The following is a 23,235-nucleotide window of genomic DNA, read 5'->3' as shown; positions in this document are numbered from 1 at the left end:
AATCAAAACTTGCCAACAATATATAAGCCACACAGTACAGCTGTGGACAGAGGGCTACGTTGAAGACACAACATGGATATGTTAAACGATATGCAGTAAGAATGTTGTTAATCACATTCAGAATGCCGATGTGACATGATAACAAAACGAGAGTTATGGTAGACCTACCTTAGGTTAACTCTTTCTTCGAGGTTCATGATACCCACAGGGCACCCACCCTTAATTAAGCCTGAGGTATTCCTTTGTGATACACAAATTGTGACTTCCACCACCTTAGTTTCCTTCACTCTATTTATGTCTGAGTACTGGCATGCTCTTGTCTATCTTCTTCCTTCTCCGCTTCCTGCTATTGGCTGGCTAACAAATTGATGAGCTAGGCATGGAGGCGGGGTTATATGGGAGAGGAGCTGTGCATCCTGGGAAACCTGAAAGCTTTCCTGATTGGTGCCACGGTCCTCAGAACTGCCTACAACCCCAATGTCACCCTGTGGGACCATGGAACCCGAGGAAGAAATGTTCACATAATTAATGTTAACACCTTCAAAATGTGGACATGGTCATAATGTCAAAGTTTGCCTTAAGATTAGCTTGAGGGTTGATGGCAGGAAGCGGCATCCCACTGGTCAGGACCCAGACCCTTTTACATCAATATACCCCCCTACCCACACACCCACCCCCCTACCTGCAGCCCAACCCTTACCCACCACCCTTAGTGCTTAACCCTAACCGTATCCCCGCGGCTTCTGACCAGTGTCAGTATTATTGACTGCTTGCATCTCAACCACCAGGATGGTTACCTGGATCCCGGGTTAGTATTAGGGATAGATGCAGAACTAGACTAAATGCATAAGGTGAAATGTAATTGGATGAGAGATTCATAAAGTGAGAGATTTGGTAAGAAATCTCAATTTTTCTAAAGCGGCAATTATTTAAACTGCAAAACCAATTTGATTTTGCAGTGTAAATGATTGCCGCTTAAAAAAAAAAAACTGGAGATATTTTACCAAATCTCTCACTTTCTGAATCTCTCATCCTATTACATTTCACCCATAGTGTCAACATTACTAAACATGACTAAATATCAGTGTAAACTTGGTTAGTGTAAATACTATGTACATCAATCAGATATACCCCTCTTTTTTAAACATGTAGATTTAATAAACACACGGACACCTATTTTAATTTAAAAATTTGTCATAAGTCGTAATATTTCTTTCTATCCTTTCTTTGTTAAAATCGTTGAACCTTGAAGTGAGATCAGAGTTGGCTTGATCACATTCCCCTTTGCTTTGAAAGCTGAATCCGGCACCTAAATATAGCATCATCTATTCTAAATAATTCCTAGCAAAAGAATGTACAAGTGCAGTCTGCATGTATTTTCACACAAGCTAAGCAATGATATTTTTACAGCTATTGAAAACGAAATGACACAATTACATCCTTTTTCTCATTCCATATGAAAATATATAAAACTATTTGATAGAATTTGTCAATTTCAGTTATATACCTGCTATCATTATGAAGGTAATTCCATTGTTTTTGCAAGCATGTCTAAAGTGACAAGGTGATATTCAATTGTATTGCCCAATAGTTGTGAGAAACTGGGCACCCCTTACTCTTGGAGCATGTAACTTGAAACGGCTAAACCATCGAAACTATTGGGCACGCCAATTGTACACCCAAAAGCAGTGTTTTAAGAAACATTTCTTCTCATTGCCTCAGGAGGGTGTTACAGAAATAAAAGGCACCCACGTCACTCCTTCCCAGGACAACAATGGAATTCATCAGTTGGATGTAAAGGACCCTAAAAAATTAATGACTCCCCCGCACCCTATTATTTACCTTCAGTTATCCATCCTAGATGATGTGAGCTGTGTCTGTCAACTATGGTGTGTATTGGTATTCTAGATATATATTAGGATTTTATATACCTACCGATAAATCCTTTTCTCTGAGTCCATAAGGGATACTGGGGATTCATTTAGTACTATGGAGTATAGGTGGTGTCCAAAAAAAGTCTGTGCACATAAAACTTCAAACAGGATATGCTGGCTCCTCCCCTCTATGCCCCCTCCCACAGCTCAGTCTAGGTAAAACTGTGGGGAAGATGGCTGCTAGTAATAGGGTGGGTCAGTAATAGACAGTGGGGCACACAGAAGGGCATGTAGCAGGCTGGTGATGTAGCATTATGGGGTGATGCTGGCAAAGAGGGCATGTAGGCTGCTGGTGATGGGGCATGTCAGACACTGAGGGCAGGGGGGGGGGGGGCATGTGGGAGTAGGCTACTGGTGATGGGGCATTTCAGCGAAATGCTGGGAGTGAATTGGGACAAACACACACTATATCACTACAAATTGCACATTATAAGCAGCCAAAGCCTTAGGGGCTTCTAAATACAGCTGTAATACACAACCATTAAATACATTTAATTAGCTAAAAATGGCAGATGGGGTGTGAGTGCAGGACCACCATTTACAATGTCTACATTGTAAATACCCCATCCCTCTGCCAAATATATTTCAGCAAGAAATATGCAATTCACAGTAGGCCCCAGAGAACCCCTTGCTTTTCTGCTGAAGGTCATACATTTTGTAAAACTATTACTTTACCTTAACTGAAAGGCCACATGTGGTTGCAAATTTGTTTTGCCCAGAAGACTCCTGAAGATAGCCTTCAGTGATCAGCAGTCGTGCCAAAGCTTTCCAGAAGACCTCCGTCTGATCTTTCCCCTTACCAAAAAGAGGATTGCGACGAAATCTATCTGGTAACCTTTGGGAGTTCTGTAGTGGAATTAAAATAGTAAACAGTGTTATTTCAACCATATTAAATTAATTTCAGGATTAAATATTAAAAAAATATATTAATGACAAAATATGCAATGGGAAGCTAGTAACAGATTCACAGCAAAGATCTAGATTTTAGTAAACTTAATGAACACATCCTGCATAGAAATTGGTAATGGTGCAGATAATAAGGAAGATACAACACTCCTGGATGGGTCCACATATTTTATATACAGCATTCATAGAAACTTGAATTATGTTATGGGACGTCTCCATTAAGCCTTTGCAGAGACACATACAGTAGATGTCCTATTGAGAAAATAAGGATTTATGGCTGAAACCTTTTTCTAGACATTGGGTGCTTAATAAAGGCTTTGAGTACAGGATATTTTACATTTTAGTTAAGAGCTTGTTTATGCGTTTTTAAATCAGGATTATAATGCAATTTCCAATTGAAAAAAGAAATTGATTGAATGAACCCAAACAAAATGATTTATCCCAACATATCAGTCCTCCACTGCACTCGCATAACAAAATGCATCTGATGGAATACACTGGACTTAACATTGAACTTCTACTAGAACATTCCAAGCCACATCACAGAAAATGACCAAGAGGGGAATTCAATCAGCCATTAAAACCTATTTACAGGGGTTTAACGTGGCGTGAAGCTGGTGGACACACGAGTCTGCCATAAAAGTAACTGCACTACTTAGATGTAATAACCAAAATTACTACACAAAAAGCACATAAATTCCAGCTACAAAAATGTTATAATGGCTAATTGAATCCATCCCCAAGACCCTTATAACTTATCTGCTAGCATTTCTGGTGGTGCCATAACTGGTGTATTTAGCCATCTGTCCCAGGTTTTTATTCCAGTATCGTGGTGACAACCCTATACCAAGGTCATGAATAAGGCATAGCTATGGATAGACAAGTACCAGATAGGACTCCCTTTTATTTACAGAGCTTTAGCCTAATATACTTCATAGAATTCACAAATAAAATTAGTGGTATAACCCAAAGTTTGTCATATGACGCGCTATAAAGATTAGGAGCCTTTCTTTGAGGTTTCCTCAAGCGAGATATAAAACTACAGTGCTCATACAAAGACGGCTCAGGGGTGGACAGCTACTGCTCATGATCTTCATTTGCTAGCTGGCTATTATTTTGCGCTCGGTGTTAGACTGACAACAGATGTGGGCAAGTACCTTATTAAAATAGATTACAGTGTTTCTCTAGCGCAGTGGTAGGCAACTGGTGGACTCTGGTCCATCTCTGGACCGCAAAGGACAGAGATGTGGACCGCCTACACACTCCTGAAACTGCAGCGGTCCCAGGAATGCATTGCGGCGGGTACGTGGATGAAATCATGTCGCACCTGCGCGACTCTTGTAAGGAACTCAGTCGGCTCCATGTGGCGAAGCTGAGGGCCCAGCGGGAGCAGCAGTGTCAGGAGGGCACAGTGAGAGCAAGAGGGCCCAGCAGAAGCAGCTACGGCAGGAGGGAGCAGCAGGGGATCGTGACAGACAACTCCCTGTAAGTTTTAATATATGATGGGAGTATTTTTTCTTTTTTAATGGCTGCTATGCAGTGGGAGGGGAATGGGGAGGAGGGTCTCTTCAAAGAAGTACATCTAAGATATTTGATTTTGTGTTTTGTGGACCTCGATCAAAATAATTAGAAATATTCGGACGCCGTTAAAAATTACTTGCCTACCCCTGCTCTAGCGATACATACATTTTAATTCTTTACATGGGGCACTTACTTTTGATAGAGAGCTGACCATATGTGAATTTATGAGCTCCTACTTCTATTCACACAATCTCAGGTATCTATATAATTTTACTAGTACTCCATCTACTAAGATCCCCTTAAGTTAAAAAAAAAAAAGTGGGTAAAGGATCTAATGCCACGAGTCATTCATGTTCATTTTGAGAAAGTCTACTAAGTTAATGTTTGTCCTCCATCATGGAGGTTTTTAGAAACGGAGTATAAGAAATAGGCCAGGTGATGACCGTGTCCTACACAAATTCTTCTCAAAATGCCCCCCTCTCTGCCGGGTATCCACATGGTACAGTAGGTCAACCATGTCTAGACCAATAGGTCGGCATACATATGGTTGACAAAAACAGGCAAAAACAGGCAAACAAGCAAAAAAGGTCCACATGGCTGTGGTCGATTTTTCTCATACTTTACAGACCATGTGGAATCTGTCTGAGAACGGTCCAAAGCATGGCAAGTGCAGTAAGCCATGCGAGTGGACGTGATGCACTAATATGTGGTCTACGTAAAAAACTCAATGTCAACCTTTTCATATGTCAATCTGTTGTCATTGCCGACCTAATATACAACACCCTCTCCTCTGAATATGACATGGGAAAGCTTTTACAGTAATTCATATATGGCAGGACTTCCCTCCTTTTCCATTTTGGTGGAAAGTTATAGCCTTGACTAGAGATTATGGGGACTGCATGTTCCCCTCAGGCCTTTATTTTTGGCTCCGGTCCCACTTTGATATCCCTAATTCTAGATTTTAGTGGATATAGTGATGATTTGGGTGCAATTGCATTCTCATCCCCGTGCTGACAGTTTACTGAAACCGGTTTAACTTCGATTTACATATGGTAAGACTTTATCTACACCCTAAATGCTTTATTAGCCACCCTGGTGGCATACATTACCACCTTTGTTTCCCTGGTGTATCCCTTGATCTATATTCCCATGTACCAGCATTGCACCTCGGTTTCCCTCCCCCCCCCTTTCCTTTCTTTCCCCCTTATTGTTTGCGTGGGACTCGCTGCGCTTGCCACGCTATGGGGTGACGTGGATAGTGGGGGTGCATGGGTGCTTTTAAAATGAAGTACCATCACATCTCATGGTATGGATACTAATACAATGAAAAATCGCATCTCATCGCATGCAAAAAAAAAAGCACATGTGATTTCACTACGTTAGCATACATAGAAAATCTGGGTGCCGTGCTAGGAAACAAGTACCGACATCTGTGCCATCCTGCTTTGGAAAATTATATGTATATGAGTATGTGGTCTGGTATTGATAGACGTAACCCAATGCTGATGTCCTTGTAGTTGATGCAATTGCACATGTGTGACTATTTCTGCAAACCCTTACAGTGCATGTATTACACAGAGAAGAAGGGTGCCTGTACAATCAGGACAGATGATATCAGAAAGGTGGCAGAACAATATTGGGCATTCCTGGGCTGTGATTGAGAGGGGGCTAGAAATTAACTACTGTTTTGTTCAGTAGGCATGTTATGGGAGCGTCACATATGTGTGTCAATGCAAGCAGCTGCATTCACAGGAATAGGGGGGCCATGGTATGATGGAGATGCTGCACCTCCAATAGGGCTAGTGCAAGTTTCCATTGTGTGACCTATGGTGGTGTATCAGGAAGCACCAATCCATATGCAAAGTGCATGAGCCCTTAAAAGGCCCTACATTCACAGATTATGACTGCCAAAAGATGCTGCAGTGAACGATACCGCATGCGACTCAGAATCGGGCTCTATGGGGGTAGTTAATTGTTGCTCCAGTCCGGTGCCCATTACTTCTGATGTGTCCTAAAGCACCATGTGTAGCTGTGCAAAGTGTCCAAACCTGACTAAAATTCTACCTGCAAGACAGGTAGTTGGGAAGCTGTGAGGAGAAATGCTGGCGCCCGCTATTTGTGCACCCATATGGCAGAACTACCGTCATTAGACACCCTTTAGGGGCGGGCACCCAAATAGCAATTCAATTGCTCCCTTTACAGCATGAAATCACTAATATGCTGCTTTTTGTGGGCTTTAAACCCCTTTGTGGATGAAAGCCTCATTGTGCAGGGTGAGCTTGTTTACTTGTATAAAATCTAAATTTTACAATAACAACTAGACATTAAAAGTATTTGGTTTATTAATAGACACAATGACTAATAATTAAGTGAAACCGATATCTTAACATTAAAGGCAACAAGCAATGAAAGCTACACATCTGCAATGATTGCTGTCTTTGTTGACTGAAGGATTCATTTCAGTAACATCTCATTAAATGTGATCAGACAAGGCAAACCACTTATTTCTTATTTTTTCTTTACTTTGGAGGATTTCTATCTGGAACGCTCTTTGTCTTACATCGTAACAAAGGCCGGATAAAATTTCATCAAAAGCAACTTCCTAATTCGAAAGTTCCCAGGAGAACTTTTAGTACAGCAGACTGACTAGCTTGTCATGTAATAGACGAAACCTGATCCCCTCCTGTGGTCTATTTCAGGACTGCCTGAGAGCCCATCTGTACATCGTTATCTGAGGGATAACACATACAGGTGGATGTAAAACAACAAAAATAACACCCAGTCTGAGTCTTCTCTATCTGCATATGTCTGTGTGTCTATATAATAAAACAGAGCAGAAAAGGAAAAATACTATAGGTTCATTTATTATTTAAACAGAAAAAAGATCGTCAGTATTGAAAACTGCCAAAGTAAAGTTAATTAAGTATCTCCATTAAATAATACCCCGTTCTCACTGCAGGCAAATTTCTGGTTCTAGCATGTCGACCCGGAATTTGCCTTTTAACACGGGTTTATTTGCAGTGTGAACGGTTCGCATACCCGGATCTCATACACGGGTAAAACTCTTCTTCTTACCCATATATGAGATCCGGGTATGCAGATATGGGTTGACCCGTTCTCATTGCATAAACACCCGTGTTAAAAGACAAATTACCGGGTAAAACTTCTTCACCCGTGAATTTGCCTAGCAGTGAGAACGGGGGTCCGTCGCTGCAGTCCTCGGCAGTTTAATGCTGGGTAAAGGCCGTGTAGTTCTCACTCGCAGTGAGAACACGGTATAACATGACAGTACAGGTTGAGTATCCCTTATCTGAAATGCTTGTGACCACAAGCATTTTGGATAAGGGTTTTTTTCGTTTTTTTGGAATCATTTTTTTCCCCTCCTTACTTAACTGGTCCCCTGGTGGTGCCCCAATGTCCACTGCGGCCTTCAGGATCCTCTTCAGCAGCATCTCCGGTCCCAGGGTGGCATTGTGTGAGTGCGCGATCGAGCAATGCACACCTGGGACCGGAGATGCCGCTGAAGATGATCCCGGTGGCCGCCATGGACATCAGGGGACGAGGTAAGTATGAAAAAAAGGGGCTGGGGGGGTGGGGAAACAAAAAACGAAATATTCTGAAAAATCACGGCTTTCGTAGTACATGGATAAGGCAGACCCGACCTGTACAATTTCTGTTCATTTAAGTATTAGTGGCAAATGGGTAGATTTTTTGAGCTAGACGAAAAATACCCCCTTAGCGCGGACCCATAACAGCACATGGTGTTTTTGACTGGGGAAATGTCCCTATTCAATTTAGAAATGAAAGCCACTGAAGTTTGAGTGTATTTATTTTCTTTCCTCAGGGGATGCCGCAGAATGTATTCATCTTCTTCCAGCTGGTACCCTCAGCTCTGCCCTCTATATGAGCTCTTATAGATACTTTCCGTCTTCTAATTGAAGTTCCCCCTCTTCAATAACTAGGCTTGCCATAATACCCCTTTATTCTGGGACAGCCGTGATTTACACAGGATCTGTGGCTGGCCTGAATTTCACCTGGTTAGTCAGAGAACCTGTGTAACTCATAGGTGGCCCGGATTTAATAGATATCATTGTAAGCGTATCAATAACAGACTTCAGCTTGATATGTAGACCCAGTACAGACTGGCTTTTGGCCTAAGGTTCAGTAAGACCCAGTACAGACTGGCTTTTGGCCTAAGGTTATATAAGTTAAAGTCTGCCTGCCACAATGCCAATTATACAAATTTTGTATGGCAACATAACAATGTGTATGACAGCTAAAATGCTGCTACCACCTAGCCATTAAGTGCATTTACTTTAAGATCGTAGAAGCAAGCACAGATCACAGATTCAGAGATGCTGTCGCACACAGATATACAAGTGACACATTTCGAATGAATCAGTCTGCTGGTGAATCCCAGACACATCACACTGCAATTAAGATGCAAAAGCATGCCCAATGCTAGCAGTGTCTAAGGGTACCTGGCAAGCCAAGAGGGGCTGTTTGGCATCACTGCAGCAATGACATCGGCATCCTCCACATTTGTTGTTTGTTTTAGATCATATTAATGTTTTTCAAAATAAAAAAAAATAGAAAATGACTGTTGTCATACATATTCAACCACTGGAGACTTACTTAGTAGTGCCACCTTTTGTGACATCACAGCTTTAAATCTGTTGTAGTAAGTTTCTACCGGGGTTACACACAAGACCTTATCCTAGTCAATGCGCATATGCTGAGGGCGAGCATTCGGCAGGTGCTCGCACCCACCAGTGCAGGCATGGGCGAGTAGTCACGCCCATGGGAACGCCCAGTGTTCCCATGGTGATAACCCAGTGATGCGGGTGCTGGGGGCAGGCAGCTTACATCACTGCCCGCCCTGTTCCCCCTCCAGAACACACTCAAAGCTAAGACACCTGAGTGTGTCTTAGTTTTGCGTGTACCTTCCACATCATTCATCACTTTATGCAAAACATCCATTCGCAGCCATGCAGGTGAATTTGCCCTGCGAAGTGGGGGTGGCAGCCTGTGTGAGCAGCGGACAGGCTTAAAAAGACATGCAGCGCTGTGAACTTTGCAGCGCTACGTGTCAACTAGAATAACTTCCACAGTTTGCCATTCTTCCTTGCAGATTTGCTCCTGGTTGCTTGGATGACACTTGTGGACTGTAAATTTCAAATAGTGCCACAGATTTCAAGTTGTATTGAGATTTGAACTTTGCACTTGACCTTTTTAGAACATTACTATTTTTATTAACCAACCCAGCATTGCTTTAGACTTAGGGTTTCAATCATTGTTCTGCAGAAAGGACTTTCACCCAAGTTTTAAGCTGACCATACATCAGAACGATTTCAGGCCCGAACGCACGATTTAGATGGCTCGTGTGATGTATTGTGTGCATTTTGAGTGCAAATTGTGACGTGTTTCAGCACAATGCAGGGGCCCGCGGGTCGCGAGGTCAATCCTCAGATCTTATGTAAGATCTAACAATGCTGCGAACAAATAGTATGCTGAGATTTGCAGATCTTAGGAAAGATCTTATGTGAAATTACACATAAAATCTTCTGCAGGGGTAGCCAACTCCAGTCCTAGAGAGCTACCAACAGTTAACATTTTCAAGGTCTCCTCACAGATCAAAAGTTAAGTATCTTTTATAATTTGCCAGTGAGTAAAGAGTGCACCTGCTAGGTGGTCTGGAAAACATGAAATGTGGGTAGCTCTCAAGGACCGGAGTTGGCTACCACTGATCTATTGTGTGCCTGGGAAGCTGCCGCAGGAAAGATGACTCGGATCTGATGCTGGTCATCCTGATGTATGACCAGCTTTAGTGCTAGGCACTGCCTAGATACACAAGGGCCTGCAATGTGAAGCTACTAGATTCATGAGGGCCTGCACTGTACAGTCAGCAGATAACTGTAGGTGTAAATTGAAAACAGAGAACAGATACCACTAATTTTAGATATAGGAGTTAGCAGTAGATACTACATACTGCTTCTAAAAGGAAATATTGAAACTAGATATTGTGCAGCAGATTCCATAGTAAGAACCTACTGCAAAATAAAAGTAATGAATCATAACAAAGAATAGAAAAAGGACTACATCACATATACTTACTGATCCACGGAGAAATAAGACAGGCACACCAGTCCCAAATTTTTCCCCTAGAGCTTCTACCGCTGAGAGTAACTGTAGTGCTTGTTCACCAAAATCTTGAAGACACTCCGTAACAGTAACAGAAATGTTGTTTATTAATCTACAAAGCATAAATTAGATTAGATACAAGATTTAAAAACATGAAAGCAAAAGAGAAATAAAAAGTGTTAAAACTATTGTGCATCCCATAGATCAACCGTGTTAAGACAACTATTGTAGCAATTTCAGAGTTAATCAAACACTGCAAGTAAAATTCTATGAACACAGTAGATTTGGACATAATATGACTGCCAGAAAATAAAACCACCTTTTAAAAACTTAAGTGAGGCAAGATTTCAGTGTGTTATATCTGGTGGCCCCTGTGTTCCACCTGAAAAGCAGCATATAGGAGACTTTCATCGCCTGCAAAGCCACTCTGTCAGTCAATTCATTGATTACCTGTATTCTACCGTATTCAATACAAAATTATTTTACTAACACACAAAGCCATAAACCAAACTACACCAACATACATATCTTCTCTTATCTCAAAATATCTTCCAACCCGACCTCTACACTCCTCCCAAGATCTGCGTCTATCATCCACACTCATTACTCGCTCCCATTCCCGATTGCAAGACTTTCTTCGGGCTGCACCCACTCTGTGGAATGCCCTCCCAAGCACAATAAGACTCTTCCCCTATAAAACCTTCCAAACCTATAAACGCATTCCGGTGGAATCGATGCCATAAAAAATACAGTATCTATCCTTATGTATCAATGCCTATTTCCCTATAGATTGTAAGCTTGCGAGCAGGGCCCTCCTACCATTTGACTGTCTGTAAATACCCTGTTTGTTGTATCACTGTCTCCTTTTGTAAAGCGCAACTGAATATTCTGAGCTGTATAAGAAACTCTTAATAAATAAATAAATAATAATAAAATAACACACTGGGAGTGTGTGATTACATGCCATGGCCATGCAGACTTGCAAGTAAGTGTTTTGAGACGTACATTTTGTACCTAGGCTTGGACCAGTGGCGGGCCTACCTGCCTGAGGGGCCCCACTGCTACTTTATTAGGTGACAGTGGCATCACAAGGGGGCTAAGGGCTGCACTCGTGTGTCACCTGCCAAAGGGGATACACCAAATCTACAGGACCCTGGGGTGCTAAAAATGGTGGTCCTGGCTGGAAGTCTCACCCCATTTTTTTGCAGGCATGTCCAACTGCAGTGGGTGTCGCCTAAAGTAGAGATGCCACTATTAGAGGATCATAGAAGCGGCCTAAAATGGCTTTGTAAGCTGGTCTCAGAACCATGGTAACTGGCCCTTAAGTATGGGCCCCTATTAATGCTTTCCTCTGGTGGGCCCTTCATTCCCCAGTCAATATGTACCAGCTATAGAAAGTTACAAAAAAAGGCTGATATTTACATCCTGGGAAAACAGTCAACTCTGTGCAAGTAGTGTATATTCATAAACATGCAATTTCTTTACTGTAACTTTCTGCAGTTTTGCCTACCATTGTGCCTGAGAAAGCAACTAAAATACTGCCACTTACCATTTAGGTTTCTTTGCAATACAATTTTTAATTGATGAATTTAACTCAAGTATTTTACAAAAGTTTATTGTACTGTAGATTTGATTTTGAATTACGGATTTTTTTGGGGGGAATATCCTCTCAATGTAAAGATAAGCAGGTGATGTTTTTATTTCATCTGCGGTTTTGTTTAATTATGTGGTTGCCATGTGATGTGCCTGTAACTAGTATATGTTCTGTCCTGAGGAAGGACTTTTAGTAGAGAGCTAAAATCCCCAGCACAGTACAGCTAGACAGGCACTCTGCAAGGATAAAAAGAGTATTTATTCGTATTCCACCAATAGCAGTGTTGGAAAAAATAGGCATAAACTGTTGGTAGAAGCAGACAACAGTCCCATGAAACAAACCGGATTCTGGTTGGTTTGCCAAAGCAAACTCTTTCTTTAGTGGACAACACCATGTGCATTGCAGGTGGGGTAGATGTAACTTGTGCAGAGAGAGTTATATTTGGGTGGGGTGTGTGCAAATTGAAATCTTAATTGCAGTGTAAGAATAAAGCAGCCAGTATTTACCCTGCACAGAAACAAAATAACTCCCTCAAATGTAACTCTCTGCTCCATCTGCAGTGTACGTGGTTTTGTCCATTAAAGAAGGAGTTTGCTATTGCCAACCAACCAGAATTAGCCCATTTATCGCCTTTTCACCTGGTATTGCTGTACCAGGTGATCAAGACATTTGTACTTATGCCATACTACAATTTGCCAATACTGTAATTTAAAGAAAAGATTCTGACAATGAGGGGAACCTGTGACAGGAAGGACGGTGTTAGCATTTGGATTCTGTTTGAGCATTTCTGGATTTATTTAATTTAAGGCAGCAAAAACCCCAATTGTTTGGGCCTAATTACCCAAGCTTTCAGGGTGCCAGTCCACATAATTACACTCTGCTTACCTGTAATATTTCAGGGCCTGATTCAGACCTTATCACTATGCTGCATGTTCACAGCCGAGCAAAGTGTTAAACGCTGAACCCCTCACTAAAATGCAAGAGGATGTGCACGCCAACATCCCCTCGTATGCGACCACAAGTAGGATAAATTATTTGACGGGCGCTTACCATCAAATGAATTCTAATGCCTTTGCTAACAAAAGTCAGCCGCCCGCCCCAAACAGGGGAACAGCCAGTGTTATTATGTGGATGCCCATAAAATGCTGGGCGTTCCCCTGCTCCAGCCCCCTGCCCGCCCCCCACTATGGAATGAACGGCATGACAAGTGTGAAACTCGCAGAAGCCGTTCACTCTGTAACTTTGGCCCATAACGAATGGGTCTGAATTGGCCCCTTAAGGTACCCATACACTGCTGTGATGTCTCGCAGCAGTGTTCGGACACCCGATACCCCTGCAAAGCCGCCGGGACCTTGCAGGGACACATGCGATCAATTGTGATGGATCGGCCCCGACTGCATGTCAGGGAGAGGCGATTTGGTCTGATTTAACGGGCCGATTGGTCACAATCGGATGAAATCGCCTCAGTGTATGGGCACCTTTAGTTTATTAAACCACTTTTACTGCTGATCTATGGGAAACCACTATAAATTAGAGAAACTCATTTCACAAATACAGATGGAGCAGCTCCCATCTGAGCTGCTCCTGGCGATAGAGCAACCACCATCCACTACCAGCCAATGGAAGGGGGTGCACATGAGCACAAGATGCTTGCACGCCCCATTCCGTCGGAGTCCTCCGCCGACGGACCTCTGCATCTCCCCGCTGCCCCCATCAGCTTCCCCCACTCCCTGAAGCAAAGACGGCAAGGGAAATCACTCCCCACCGCCGTACTGCACCGTGTGTGAGACTGCTGAGAGTCAGCTGAGAGGCGCGCCATCTGTATGCTTTAATGAAGACTGTCCTTATATAGGCAACGGACATCGTCATGTTTGAAAAAGGCTAAAGTATAAATCACATCTATGACAAAGAAACTGCAAGGCTTTATAATAAAAATGATTATTATTATTAATATTTATCAGTGGAGCTTTCTAGTCCACCCTTGTGACACCAGTCTAACAAGAATAACACTTGTGATTACAGAATTTTCAAAAAAATATCTGTTACTAAATCGAATCACCCCCCTTTTCTGTAAAAAAAAGTATTCTCAAAAGTTCTTTCCTTGAACCAATATTCAAATTAAAGATTTCCAAAGCTAATGCATTAATAACAGGCACATTTACTAAAGATTATAAACTGCCTTAACTTTGCAGAAGTTCGAGAGATGTTTAGCTGTCCAGGCATTTACCCCCAAGAGAGAGCACTTACCTGGAATTGCAGTTATCACAACATTTTTCAGTTCCCATGATACCGGAAGAGGCCTTGCGGAGTTGTTTGTCTTCAAAATGAGATAAGATGATCCTACACAAGGGAATATTGTGAGGTAAATAAAAAAGGACAAGAATTTACATGTTAAATTGAATGAAGAAAATAATGGGCTAAAATGATCTTCATTAATTTAATCTAGGGGGACACAATTAATTGGCTTTGTTTAATTCACAGACAGTGATGTCATTCTTGCAGAGAGTATACAGCTACTCATTGTATATCTAGGTGAAATAAAGTGTATTTAAACCATCCCCCCAAAATATTCCTATATGTTGTAATTGACAAAAAAAAAAAGTTGCTGTCTGACATCCCTTTGAATGGTCCTACCATTTAGGAGTTGCAGAATATATGCATATTTCTAGGAAAGCCATCTCGCATCGTCTCTCATCAATAGCAGTAATTCACAGACCAGGGCTGAATCTTTAGGCCATCTACATTAGACATGTGTGTCAAAACCCCCCCACAAACACATCACATAGTGGACACCATGAATGATCAATAAAGTAGACTTATGAGCCGGGATGTAATGAGAGCCGAGTTAGCTCCGATTCGTGCATAAAATCTGACATTTTACAGTCCAAGTTCACTGAAAGTCGGAAGCATTCAGCTCTGAATATTAGATGCCAGTAAAAAGTCGTCTCGAGATGATTTGCCCATGTTAAACAGGGTCATTAGGTCATCAAGCATCAGGTCGACATGCATTGAGTCGACGCCATTAGGTCGACATGCAGAAAGGTTGACATGGGTCTAGGTCGACACGACATTAGGTCGACACAAGCATTAGGTCAACATGGGCAAGGTCGACAGTCAAATGGTCAACATGGGGGTTTTCACTGTTTTTGACCCGAATGTCTACACAGTTGACATGGACACTGAAACGTAGCACTGTAAATAAATAAGTATCTAGATGCCCAAGCAGATTCTGGTTGATATGCAGATAGTGGCAATTACAAACAATATATAGCAAATAATGGTACACAGTTTGGCTTGGAAACACTGTAGCAGGACTTTTTTTATGCAGATAGAGCCACAAATACATGCAGAATATAGGTATGCTGTATAACATTTTAATCCATAAAAGCTGCTTGTGCCTCTACTTAGCATCCTTAGCATTTAATGGGAAAACAATGGAAATATTGTATAGCACATGAGCTATTTTGACAAATCAAAGTGTATTTTGTATTTTTAAGGTTAGAAATCATTTTTTAAATGTATATTACAAATGTTCTCTTATTTTATACTTTAAAGTTAATTTAAACATTGACAATTATAACTCGACTCCCATTACTTCCTGGCCTGCAACTGTTATACTATATATACAGCGCATTCCGGTTGGCCTGAATAAATCAGATGCTTCCTAGTCAAACACCGCAAGTTGTCGCATCTGATTTGCAAACAAAGCATAAATGTTGCACACCATTACATTGGCCAAGTTCAGAAAATAAGTAGGACAATCTAGCAGCTGACTTTGAGCAACTTTTTTCAGGGTTACTAAAATGGTCTCTAATTATAACCTGGCCATGATCTTTTTCTAACTTTACTCATACAGCAAATTAAACATATTGTTAATTGGACTTTTTTTTGTCTTCTTAGTCTAGTGTTCATTCTAGGACCTGCCAACTTTGAAAACCCATGCAGTTACTCCTCCCTGCCTGGGGTGTCGCTGTCTGCTGTAGTGCTTCTAGCACAGTGTGGTCTGTATATCAGCACTGATATGCAAACCAGACCTGTGCTAGAAACACCACAGCAGACAGCGACAGCCCAGGCAGGGAAGAGGAACTGCATGGGTTTTCAAAGTTGGCGGGTGCTAGAATGAACACTATAGTCCTTTTAAACACTATAACATATAAATTAATATATTGCTCTGTATAATTGTGTAAAATATTTTTAATTTTCTACTAAACGAACAGCTCATAACAAGCTAAAACTGTTAGAGAGCAGACAATACAATCCAGTCACTGAGACTATGGCATGTATTCAATGCCGGTGCGAGCGGCCGGCGAGGGGGTTAAACTGCGAGGATCGCAGAAAACCAGTGATCCTCGCAGTTTAACCCCCGCGCCGGCCGCTCGCACTATGCAACGTTCCGGGGGAATCCTCGCCGTCACAGAACTGCAAGGATTCCCCTAAACTGCGAGAGCCGAGGCTAGTGCAGCAAACTCGCTGAAATTAGCCTCGATTCTCGCAGCTTTTGGAGGCACATACGCCAATTCTCCCTCGCTCAAAAAACGGAGCGAGGGGGAATTTGCGTATGAGGGGGGTCAGTTGAATACTGACAGGGTGAGCGGTGACTGCGAGCAAAAAGTCCTGCTCGCAGTCACCGCTTGCCCACGGCATTGAATATATGCCATTATCTACACATAAGAAACTATGTTAAAGGAAGGAGATATATGAACTAGAGGGGTCTGGACTTCACACCTTAATCCTAAACATAATAAGAGGTGCTACCATGCTGAGACATGTATTGCCACACACTAAAAATGTAGGTGCACAATCTAAATACTATTTATCATGGAGTAAGATTCAGGTTCTTAGCAGTTCACTAAATCAGACCACTGGTCCAGGACAACACAATACATCACACTGGTAAAATTTGCAGTTTAACTGTTAAAAATGGTTATTTTAATAAGAAGCCAATCTAACCTCCCAGACAAACGCCTCTCTCTACTTTAATTGATCCTCACTGCAGCTGCCTGACACATTTTTCTCCTCAAAGTACTCTGGTCATCTTCCCTCTCTTACAAGCCCTACACTGGCTCCCCTTCCTCTTCCAAATGCAATTCAAGCTTCTTACATTCACTTACAAAGTCTGAATGTTAGGGCCCATCTGATGAAGTTACCTGGCCGTGGTAGGTAGGCACATATTTTTGTTAAGAACATCAATATTATTTCATGTTAAATTGCAGAGTTTATTATATTTTAACTTACCCCAGTGTACTTAGTGCTTAGAGTGTGCATCTGCATTTTGCTTTTTCTTTGTTGGAGGACGGGGACATGGTCTCACTGGGCCTATTTGTAATGAATGGAACTGGACTGCTGCTAGTGGTGAGCACCCCCAAACCCTGACAGAAATACTGGCTATAGTGTCAGTGGAAACTAGTACACAGACCGATTAGGCAAAATAATTTTGCCAGTGTGTAAAAATGCACATTGTATTTACTTCTAACTCTAGGCCCACTGTGTTCAGAGCTTTGACAAGCTACTACATAGACATGTCCATGAATGCTACAGTAACATTGATAAGTATGGATAACACATCTTATTAAGTTAAAGAATGTGATTAGGAATGGGCTCATACTTGCGTCTGCAGCTGGTTGAATTAAGATATTTTTCCATCTTTGCTAACATCTTCAGCTTGTACTCCCGAAATTGTTTGTTTTTGATTTCACTTAGCATACGTCTAGATAAAAATAAAAATTAAAAAAAGTTTAAAATGTGGGTACTTTAAAATATATTTTTTTAAACAATCATTATTATATTAAAGGCCACAAAATAAGAGAGCAGGCAGCTACACCTGGGGATAACAACTTAACATAAAACAAGTTTAGTAAAAAATTTCTAATTCCCATCATCCATCCACATAATTCATATACTGTATATTAAAACTATGGAGGACGAGTGATGGGGCGAGTACTACAAGCTTCTGATTCTCTTGAAGACATCTGAAGAAAGCAAACACGGTTCATAACTGTTCAATTGAAGAGCTGCAGTTTACAATCCCAAAACATCAGCTTTAAGCCAAACTGCGTGTAGTGTATATCTAACTGCATGGTAAATCAGGATACTCTGCATTGGGCCAAGTCTATCCCCTCGTACACTTGACCAGTGTGCTCTATGGTTACAATGAAAGTATCACACCAGCATGCACTAAAAGCAGATGCTCTTGAAAGACTACAAGTGCCAAATGGCATATAATAGACTACAAGTATTGCCCTCCCCCCCCAAAAAAAATAATAATCTGATGTGTCCTGATACTAAATATTTCAAGTGTCCTTAATTTATTAATGTACCCTTAATTGAATTTAATGCCCCATGAATAAATATACATTCTGTGTTCTCAGAACGTTGTGGTCTCCTACACAGTTCTATTAAAACCAAAATGATCTAAGGAGAATTGGTATATCACAAGTGTAAAACAGATTCTGGTTAGTGCTGAGACTGCAGTCTGTGCCCATGCAACAATGGACTATTATTCTGTCATCATTTCATTCTCAGAGCCAATATTCATTATGGCGCTCACTGCTGCCTGGAATGCTGGAGAAATGACATATTAATGCTCACTCCGGAGCACATTATTGTAACCAGACTGTTCTGGATAACTGTGTGGATAACATGGATCTATTTCACAAATTAAGGGAAAATTCATTACCCTCGATCTTAATGTATAAATAGGTAATGTATAAGTAGGCAAACGTGTTTACTGAAATTAAAGAGAATACATTTTACCTGTTAAAATTCATATCTGCTGGAGCCCACAAAGCATGACAGCTGCTGGGGAGACCATCTCTTCCAGCTCTACCCATCTCTTGATAATAGGACTCCATTTCTTTAGGGGCTCCATAGTGGATAACTTTGCGGATGTCTGGTTTATTGATACCCATGCCAAATGCAACAGTGGCCACAACACACTGTCAGATAAAGAATACAAATGGTCATTGTTCATTATTAATGTACTGCAGGACTGAACGATGTGATGTTAACACAAGAAACAAAAAGCATTATTGATATCATTTTTGTTTAATGATACAGTATCCATACCAAGCAGTGGCAGCTCAGGTGTAGGGCATAATTCACATAGGGGAGCCATACCATCTGCCAGTGAGGCACGGCCAGCGATGACTGACATTGCTTGGGTTGGAAGTTGATGTGGCTGCCCTGTTTGAATTTTACATTCTGAAGCAGACACATCGCTGGAGCCACCACTGATAGCAACAGCAATGCAGTAAAAGCATTGGTATTTGACTAAACTGTATAGAAGACATGCCCAAACTACATTAACAATCTGGTTCTGCAACACAAATACAAAAAGGCAAGTAACTTTGCACCTTGGTAAAACTATGCTGCCCTGCAGGTTGGTGAGATTTAGTAAATATCCATCTACCTGCTTGGCCGCTATGTGTGGCCTGGCTCTTATACTTAACGATCGTCCATCCCGGAAATTGGGATTCTGGCGCAGGCATCCTAATGGATATTGAGATTTTAGCGCTCGTCTCCCGGCTTTAGCAGGATGCCAGTATAGTGAACGCCACAACCTGACTAGAGATGTGTCGTTCGCGAACGATCCGGTTCTTTTGAACGGATCCATCAAAGGAACGAGCGAGCCGCCGATCCCAAAATGGTGATCCGGATCGGTTTCGCTTAGCATTACATACAATACAATGCACATTGCATTGCTTGAGCTCAGCACTGCCCCCTTTGGCAGCTGAGATATTTTCTTCTAATTGGCTGCTTGTGCTGCTGCTGCTGTTGCTGTGTCACGTGCAGATCTAGATTCTTCTGAATCTGGAAGCCCTGAGGGAGGTCTGGTGACTACACATCAACAGCAGACAGAGCAGAGGCATAGGCACTGGCAGGCATTTCAAGATTGCTTCACCTGAGTTCACCAGTAGTATCACAGAAAGGTGTGTAGTAGAAGTATGAACACACAGACACACAGACATAAATTAGGCAGTGCACATGTGTTTTTTTTTTTTTACTAGATCTCTGTTTGCTGGGCTGTGTAGTACATTTAACTTTAATTTGGAGGGGGAGGGGGCCTTCTTTTAATTTTTATTTGGGGGGGGGGGGGGAGGGGGGGCTCGGCAATGAGCAAATTTAGTCTCCCTTGGCAACGAGCAAATTAATACCCCTTTTACACCGCTGCAAAACCCCGGGTCTTCAGCGGGTCAGACCCCTGTCAGCGGCAGTGTAAATGGGACACGCCGTGTCCCTTTACACGGGACTTCTACCCAGGTCCTGGGAACTGGATTGTTCGTCAGACAAGCGTTGGTCAGACAGTCACTAGGTCGACATGCAGAAAGGTCGACATGGGAAAAGGTTGACATGGGAAAAGGTAGACATGGACGTTAGGATGACATGAGGAAGGTCATAAGGTCGACATGGGGTTTTCGCTGTTTTTTGACCCGAATGTCAACACAGTTGACATGGACACAGTTGGAAGTGAGAATCGGACCCTCGCATCGCTCGCAATGCTTTGGGCACAGTGTCTCACTTCGCTCGCCACACTATTATAATCTCACTCCATGCCCTAGTGGAAGGTAGGGCATGAAATACCGCCTGTCGGCACATGTCGGCTCAAAAAACAGTGAAAATCCCCATGTCGACCTTATGACCTGTCGACCTTCCTCATGTTGACCTATAACCATGTCGATCTTGTTCCACGTCGACCTTTCAGCATGTCGATCTAGTGTTGTTGACCTAATGTCGACCTAGATCAGTCGACCAAACGACTATCTATGTTAAGTGCACCACCTAGGTCAGGGTTAGAGAACCTTTGGCCCCAGCTGTTGTTGGACTACACATCCCAGCATTCCCTGCAACAGTGTTATCATGGCCAAATAGCAAATTGTAGCAGGGCATGCTGGGATGTGTAGTCCAACAACAGCTGGAGGGCCAAAGGTTCCCCATCTCTGACCTACGACTTTGCTCTGTTTCTGGACTTCCCTCTTAACGAATGATTGCTATTACCTGTTCTAAACAGGTAAATGGATAAGAAAGGTGTTTCCACACAGGTAATAACAATCAAACATTAAGAGGGAAGTCCAGAAACAGAGCATTGTGTCCCTCCTGGAAAGGGTCATGTTGGGAGGTATGGTACACTAACTCAAACCATAAATAACTGTCTTTTTTACACAAACTGAGCCGCAGAGCCGCCCAAAGGATCTAGATCTTTTCACTGACCGACCCAGGTCGACCCGGGTCCGCGAAAAGATCCGTTTTGCCCATCTCTAAACCTGACCACCAGGATGCTGATCACAGCTAGTAATTATTTTAATGTGAGAGTAGGTTGCATTGTACCCACTGCCCCTTCAGAAGCTGCTGCTCCCCCAGCATTATTGTCTGAAGAGAAACTCTTGCTAAAGAAAGAACAGCAAGAACTGCAATCTGGGGGATGGGGTGAAGACATAGGAAAAGGAAAAAACAGTCAACCTCTACAAACATGAACCAATTGACATTCCTCCCTGCGAATGATGTGTACAATAATGTGTAATAACCTTGTACACAACATAGAAAATATATTGTAGTATGTTCTTCTACATATCCTAGTTTAGTGCTTTCTAATTACATTCGTTTACAACTATGACAATGGCTACTGTAGGAAACTTGCTCACCCACCAAGATCAGTCCAATTATGAGGATGAGGCTTATACGTACCTGTAATTCATCTCTCATAAACTTGTGATGCACATCTCTCCTTGCACCGATTCCCATGCCAGCATGGTAAGTGCCACATGAAATGCCCAGTTTATGCAATTCTCCGGTGACTTTTTCAGACATATTTCTGGAGGGGCAATACACAATAGTAGCACCTTCAAATTCCCAGGTAGACCTAGGAAAGAAAGGGTTAGATTATGGTCCTATTTTCTAATATATGAATTGTTAGTATGTTACCACTGCTGTACAGCAAAATGTAAGAGGAATGGAGCCTACTTTTTGTAAACATTATCATTTATATACCGTAGTTCCAGTTTATATGGCACTGTACAGTGAACATGTACATTAGTAGTAATTCCCTACCACATACACATACAATAAAGCCCATTATTAGTCAGAAGGCAATTCCATGATATTTTCATGGAGATAGAACCCAGAGAACATGGAGGAAGCTCCCCGGAGGTAGCATGTACAAACTCCATACAGAGCTGTAAGGTTGCAATGCTATCCACTGCACCACAATGCTGTCCTGCACAATTCTCAACTAAAGGTGCGTACACACGGGGGAGATATATTGCTAGCAATATATTGCTTGCAATATATTGCTGAGCAATATATTGCTCAGTGTCTCTTTTTCAACAAGCGACCAGAGATGGTCGCTGTTGAAAACGAACCTCTGCTGGGGGTGCCGCAGAGGTAATTAGCTGGTCGCAGGAGCAAGCTCCTGCGACCAGCGATTACAATGGGGCAGAAAACGGGAGCGCGCACCCGGAGATTTATCGCCGGGGCACGCTTCCATCACTGGCAATATGGTCGCCTGCGACCATATTCCCAGCGATTATAGCACCTATCTCCCCCGTGTGTACACAGCATAAGAGAGACGTTATCTAGCATATATAAAATAGGTCAAACCTCAATTGAGTTCCTTTATGCCATAATTACACTAACAAAGGAACCTCTCAGAAGCGCTACCTAACTGATATCATAACCTAGTGTGGCTTCACGTCATGGTGCAGTTTTCATTTTATTCGTAATGATACAGCAGGGTGTATATTTAGAGTTGAATATAACATATAGAGAGACAGAATGCTAGACAGAGGGTGTGAGGAATGCAGACCACCACAGTATGTGCCTACAGATCACGTGAGACGAAAACCTCAGCACTTACTACAGTATTACCGTCAAGCCGTATCAATGTGGCACATTTTCTTTGCCTTTCTGGACTAAAACTGTTGCATATGCCATGACTCTTGGGAACATGCAGTCTGGCATACACACTGCACAATACGCCATTCCAATTTGTCTGTAAACTACATACTATATAGTGCCAATATCAGCCAGATGTGTACCCACCCTAATGTGTACAATTGAGGAAAAAGTAGCACAATGAAGTAAAAAAGGACAAAAATTGAGAAAAGAGCAAGCAGCATGGCAATCGAACCGGGCATCACAGAAAAA

General features: G+C 42.1%; 1 protein-coding gene across 2 annotated transcripts in view; it reads right to left on the bottom strand.

The window, feature by feature from the left end:
• The window catches only part of WRN (WRN RecQ like helicase), a 109,012-nt gene that overhangs the window by 15,735 nt on the left and 70,042 nt on the right, over positions 1 to 23,235 (bottom strand). For both annotated transcript variants that reach the window (XM_083175069.1, XM_083175077.1), the window contains exons 19-24: positions 21,778 to 21,952; positions 18,850 to 19,031; positions 17,702 to 17,803; positions 14,344 to 14,436; positions 10,476 to 10,614; positions 2,610 to 2,780 (exon numbers count right to left, since the gene is read on the bottom strand). In XM_083175069.1, the coding sequence (XP_083031195.1) occupies positions 2,610 to 2,780; positions 10,476 to 10,614; positions 14,344 to 14,436; positions 17,702 to 17,803; positions 18,850 to 19,031; positions 21,778 to 21,952 (862 nt within the window). The remainder of the gene's footprint in view (positions 1 to 2,609; positions 2,781 to 10,475; positions 10,615 to 14,343; positions 14,437 to 17,701; positions 17,804 to 18,849; positions 19,032 to 21,777; positions 21,953 to 23,235) is intronic.

The sequence above is a fragment of the Crinia signifera genome, chromosome 1 (assembly GCF_055691185.1).
Source record: "Crinia signifera chromosome 1, ASM5569118v1, whole genome shotgun sequence".
In the NCBI taxonomy this organism is placed as follows: Eukaryota; Metazoa; Chordata; class Amphibia; order Anura; family Myobatrachidae; genus Crinia; species Crinia signifera.
The sequence above is the reverse complement of the archived record's forward strand: the minus strand, read 5'-3'. Positions and strand labels throughout refer to the sequence as shown.